Source organism: Leuresthes tenuis, unplaced genomic scaffold (assembly GCF_036924035.1).
Source record: "Leuresthes tenuis unplaced genomic scaffold, fLeuTen1.0.hap1 SCAF_13, whole genome shotgun sequence".
NCBI lineage: Eukaryota > Metazoa > Chordata > Actinopteri > Atheriniformes > Atherinopsidae > Leuresthes > Leuresthes tenuis.
The window spans coordinates 32,153,803-32,159,802 of NW_027325367.1; the positions used below are offsets into that span (position 1 = coordinate 32,153,803).

Sequence of the window (6,000 nt, forward strand, 5' to 3'; positions counted from 1 at the left end):
TCTTGAGGAAACTACTGAATGGACAATTTGGTGTCAGTGGAGCCTCTGGAAGACGTGCTGATGGTGCATAATGATTCTTATTTTATTTATATTAAATAACCCTTAATACAAAAGCTGCTCATGCCTCAGTGGAGATAAACCACATAAAGGTGCAGTGTCAAGATTGAGATTTGAACTACATACACTGAGAAGCCTCCTTCCTCAAGCTTGAAACAATCTGAGGATAGACAGATTTAACTACTTCCATATCTGTGGGTACTTGTTTTAGTTGACTCGCAAACCAATTAAATTCTAACGACATGCAACAGCCTTTGAATGTAAGGGCTTTGCAGTAACACACAATAAGCTGTTGTTTATTACGTTGTAGCACTCTCCCTGTGGAAATAAATTGTGAGCTTTTTTTGTAAACTTAAGGGCACAACTGGATCTTATGCATATTAAAACAACAAGAACAATCAGATGGAGCTCCATGGGGCTGAATCAGTGATAGCCTGCTAACATTAGAGACACAACACAACTAGAGGCAGGCTGTGTTGCTCTAAATTACATGGCCTAATATATTTCATTAACACACCTCCCTCAGAGGGGTCCCTAATGGATGACAGCGTGGCATAAAAGCCTGTCTGCCGGGGACGCTAATTTGTTCTTAGGCGCATTCCGTTCACTTATTACTTGCTGCTGCTCCTTATAAGCTGCTTAGATTGAGGTTGCCCACTTTCAAAACAGAAAAAAATGACCTGACTGATGAGGCACGCCATTTAAGTTCTGTGACCTAAGTCGCTCACTTTTTATCCACAGCCATTTCTATCACTCAAGTCAGATGGCCACTTAAAACAATCCTTTGAGCTTCTCAAACACAGAGAACTCATATCATTGTTCATTGTAACAGAGGGATCCAGCATCGCAACAACAAAAATGGAGTCTACACAGCCGTTATTTGTTTTTCCGGCTTGTCACGGTCATTTGGCCGGACCGGGCTACACTGAAAGACCGGTCAGACTTCCTCCAGACCTGTGAACTCTGCTAGTGATTATCTTGGCTCCCAGCCAGTGAGAAACTGAAGAGTGTCTGAGCGAAACTTAAGTTATCATTTTATCCTAGTGTCAACAAGTTCATGCTGATAAATTAAGAGCCTCACAATCAATTAACACAGAATCCAATTTTTACTTTGAACATGTCTGGCCTCAATTATCTATCTAACTTCACTGCTGTCAAATCTGCTGCAGCTGCATTAATCCCTTTTCCCTACACAACTTTTTAGTCATCAATTCCTAAACTGTGATTCAATTGCTTTGCATTATTAAATCACAAACACTTTGGGCCTGCTTTTTTTCTTTTTCTTTTTTTAACAAAGGACAACTCAAGAATTATAGAGTAAATGTATTTAGTCCATCTAAAATGTTAGGATTCTTTTTAAAAATAATTTTGTACTCACGTTCACAGGCATCTCCTTTCTGATGAAATCCAGCTTTGCATATACATTTCCCAATAGGTACCAGCCATTCCCCCTCGGCACTGCAGTGCATCTTGGGTGAGTTGTCGGCTTCCTCCTCAGCGTCGTTTACGCACATACCCTCAACCTCTACCAGTGACGAGAACTCCGATCCTGTCACTGTGTCTGGGAATGTGGCCAGATTCTCGATGATAGACCAACACTTCTTGTAATAGACTTTGACGGACACCAGGGCAATACACGCCCCGACATCCTGGAAGGCCAGGTAGAAGCCCCGCCTGGACAGAGGGCCAATTATGCGGACTTCAGTATTCAGCTTCATCTTCCTCTCACCCAGGTCACCCTGGGTGAAGCTTTCATCAGCAGCGATTGTATCAATTTTCACATACTGATTCTCCCTTAAGCCCCTGCCCATCTCTGAATCTGTTTCCTGATAATACAAGTTGAACGTCTCCTTGCAAGTACCCACCACACCAGGCAGGCTGTTACAATCCCTCAAGGTGAACTTCAGTTCCACGAAAATTCTCTGGGCATCGCCCTTCTCTATCCAGTTAGTCCGAAGCCAGTTATTCTGATTGGGCTCCATGACTTGGCAAACCTGGTATGTGCGAATGGGCGTATAGTTCTCATCCAAGCCGCTGATCTCTTCCCACTGAAAGAGAATGACATAAAGGAATGTAACCATAATGGGGGTGAATTAAAATGTGACAACCATTTGATTGACATAGTATGATCAAAACTTAAATTAGTGGTTATTACACTATAAATAATATGACATAAGTATATCTAATATAGTAATTTCATACAGTCTTGTAAAGTACAGAGAGTGAGGGTCTTTGAAGTTGTGTTTTTATCAGGCAAACACATTTTAAAAGAATAATTGTGTTGGGTTCACCAACTTGTGCTGGCATTTATTTTAAAAGTTCCTTGCTGCTTGTTTTAATCAGACTAGTGCAAGTGGCTCACTTAAGGTGCACTTAATGTTTAAAGCTGGCAGCTTTTCGATTACAGTCTCTTGCATTTGTTATCTTTTCTTCTTTTGTGATACCACAGTGAACCTTCGGTATGTGTTCTTTAAATGTTATTATGGCTTATCGAAGACGTGAAACAGGAGATGAAGCAGAAAATATATAGATACGAAGTACATCCGCATGTAGCGCAGAGATTCTGCAGACTTACCCCATTGGGAGGATAGGAGATCCACTCCAGTTCTGTCTGCTGTGCCTTTGAGTCCAGCAGAATCACTGGTGACAGGAAACCAAGAGGCAGGTGGTTAAATCTTACTGAGGCATCGGGCCTTCGTATTACCGATGGGCCACACATCTACAGCCCATCTATAGCATGAATACCCCTGACCCAGTTTGTATGAGCAGCAGCTAAAGCAGACACATGCAGTTAAGACGCGTACACACTGCAGTGGATAGGTTCGACGTCTTCGGGGCAACTTTTTGGGAAACAAATAAAGAATTAAAAATACCATAAATATGTCAGAATGGGATAGGTATCGATTCGCACAAGACTGTCACTCATTTAAAGCATGAACGAACTTCTTTTAGTAGTTTTTCACATGTTAAAACAATTTTCTTTAAGTTAAGGTCACGGCTGTTGTTACTTCTGTCTCCAGACACGCAAACAATAACCTAGATGCGCTTGTACGAGTATTTTTCTGCTTTAAACGTCCACAGAACTAACGTTAAACCATCTGCAACACGCGGCTTATGTTCAGTCCTTAGCAGCTCAGGAGATGTGTTAGTGTAGCCTGTTTTATGTTTTCGATGCGCGAGAAAGCGCATAGCAGCACCGGCGGCTTTCCTACATTAAGTTGTTTCAATTATATTTCATATCAGCCGCCAGGACGCATCAACGAAAAATAACCAGTCTTACAAATAATTCTCTGATTCTATTTAGCCAAGAGGAATCCCGCATGTAGACTCCACGGCTTTACAATACACATCACTAAAATCAACATCCACAACACGTTCGAGTATTAGCCTGTAGTTTTCGTGGAGAAAATAAAAAACACCCATCTGTTTTAAGCGTTTAGTAATTACCTTAATTCATCCACAATCTTATCAATTAAAGGTGCCGATTTCGAGTGTGGTGTTAAATCCTCTTTCATTTGGTTTGTTATTACCATGATTCTGATCACCCTGAGAGTCAGTGGCAGATTAGGTATCCCTTTCAATCTGATGGATTTTCCTTCCAAGAAACAAGACTGGACAGACTGTCTGAGCGGAGGCCGCTTTAGAGGAAATAACCTCCGAAACTGCTCTCTGACGGACGGCGCACTCACTTCCAGCCTGCTGATCGAGCCACTTACATCATACAGTTAGTGGCGATAGTCTGTTTATTCCAAAGTGTCGCTGTATAACATAAAAATAGGAGCGCCAGCCTCCAATCTGCTGTCCACGGAGTCTGACTGCCGTGCGTAAAAACACCGCGAGGTCGCTAAACAGTCGGGAGCGGAGAACGCTCGCGTTCATGTCCAGTGATAGCTTAATAAAAACTGCAATTTGAGAGAAAATCCGACAAAAAGTCGTGACGCTGTCTGCTGGTTTTGAACACATCCCTGATCATTCTGGATGCTGTCTGCTACGCGACGGGATAGAAAGTCCAAACTTTAAGAACTTACCTTCCTTCGCATTCTGGGCTTCTCCGCTGTAAACATGAGAGCAGAAATAAAGATAAAATGTAATCCACAGACACGGGATGGACCTGGAGAGCATGGTGCAGCTGCGGATTTCAATCTTGACTGTAACTCGCTTTGCTACTGTCTCGCGTGCTTCCCATTGACGACACTATACTGGTTCTATGTACAATAATCTGCTGGTCCCCACTCAAATAGCGTCTGCTGCTGCTGGGAGGAGACTCTGACTGCGAGGCTGTCAGTCAAGCAGATGGGCGGAAGTGTTGGCCAATCGCAGCACTGAAAAGGAAACGTCACGAAAATAGAAGGCCAATAGGCACGTGGAAGTGCTTTCCGTCTCGGTTGTGTTTTTTCTATTTTTGAAGAAGGGTGAGGAGGTGCACGATGGAAGTCTTCTCATATTGGATCAGATATTGGGGGGTTTCTTCGGGAAAAGGAAAAAGGATTCTCCGTTACAGTTGGTGTCTGACATAAACATGTAGTTTCACACCACAGAAGGAATGAGTCTCCACAGTGTTTGGAGCTTAAGATCATGTGTCACGGTACGATTAGTACAACTTAAATAGCTGTTATATACCATATGTAACTAAATATGTAGGCGAATATGAACAAAATGTAATTTAGAGATCTTAGTTAATGGTGTAAAAGCTCCCTGGACGCACCTGTTATAAAACACATTTAAATCGGCCTGAAACACTTTCACAGTTGCACTGTTGGAGGTGGAGCAGGAATATGCTGCTATTCCTGCCTGGAGCCGGCGATCCGCCGCTTTATCAGCTGTACCGAGGCCTCACTGCTATGGGCTTCTGGAATAAAAAGACTGCACTGTTGTGCTCACAAAGTGGATTATTTAACAGCTAAATCAATGGAACTTCCAGTGCAAGTTTAACTTCAACTAACGGATGAATAAAGAACTATACGCCTGATAAATATATCTATATTTTGACTATTTTTTTCAGTCCTTTTTAAGCACAATAGCATTTAGAAATTAAACTAATAATCAATCTTAATCTTTCTGTAAAAGACGTTTCTTGCCTGTAGGGGTTAAAATGCAGAGGATTTATAATATCTCCCCGTTTCCTTACACTGCTCCATCTGATCTGGTGCGGTGGGTCAAGCTGATGTAAGGACTTACAAACCCACCAGAAAAACGTTGCCAGGCTTGCTGTGCATGTACAAAGCTTTCAGATGATTTCCTTTTTGATCGTGTAATCTGTGTGATTTTAGGTGCAAACTACTGGAGAGATAACATTTTTAGATAAGATTTTAAAACCTGAATAAATGTGAAAAATCTTTGAATCACAGAGATTGTTGCAAATATTTTTCAATGAATCAACCGTTTATTTGTTGAAATGTTAAATAAATTATATATTTGAAGATATTTTACTAAGCAATACAAATAATTAGTGTATTTAAAAAACAATGAATTAGAATAAGTACAGAATAAGAATATAGAATAAGTACATGTCAGATATTGTCTTGTGAAAATATTACTTTCAATGATGTATAAATGTTTTAGTATTTTTGGGATAAAATCTGTACTTTTTGCTAAACAAGTATAAAAACATCTATAGCTGCTTGAAGGTGTCTTGTATCATTGATATATTTCTGTCACTGTAAGAAAGCAGCCAGGACAGTCGAGTGGACAATTAAGATGGTGTTTTTACAACTGAATCTGTCCAGATGGGCATGTATGAAGTGTGGAAAGTACCTTCCCCAGCACAACAAAACAGCCATGGTGGCAGAGCATTGATCAACTGTACTGACTAATTTGAAGCCAGTTTCTGAAGCTTTTTAACACACTAGTCTGACTGCAGTTACTGCTGGCTGGATTTCTTTTCAATATGATATACTTGTATTATATGATAGTGTTTATATTGAAAGCTAGACATTGTAATAT

The 6,000-nt window shown here is 40.8% G+C and overlaps 1 protein-coding gene across 4 annotated transcripts in view; it reads right to left on the reverse strand.

The window, feature by feature from the left end:
• The window catches only part of epha7 (eph receptor A7), an 84,777-nt gene extending 80,478 nt beyond the window's left edge, over window positions 1-4,299 (reverse strand). For all 4 annotated transcript variants that reach the window (XM_072362762.1, XM_072362761.1, XM_072362759.1 and 1 more), the window contains exons 1-3: window positions 4,086-4,299; window positions 2,633-2,697; window positions 1,436-2,105 (exon numbers count right to left, since the gene is read on the reverse strand). In XM_072362762.1, coding sequence (XP_072218863.1) covers window positions 1,436-2,105; window positions 2,633-2,697; window positions 4,086-4,179 — 829 coding nt within the window. In that variant the 5' untranslated portion in view covers window positions 4,180-4,299. The remainder of the gene's footprint in view (window positions 1-1,435; window positions 2,106-2,632; window positions 2,698-4,085) is intronic.
• Window positions 4,300-6,000: the final 1,701 nt, after the last annotated feature.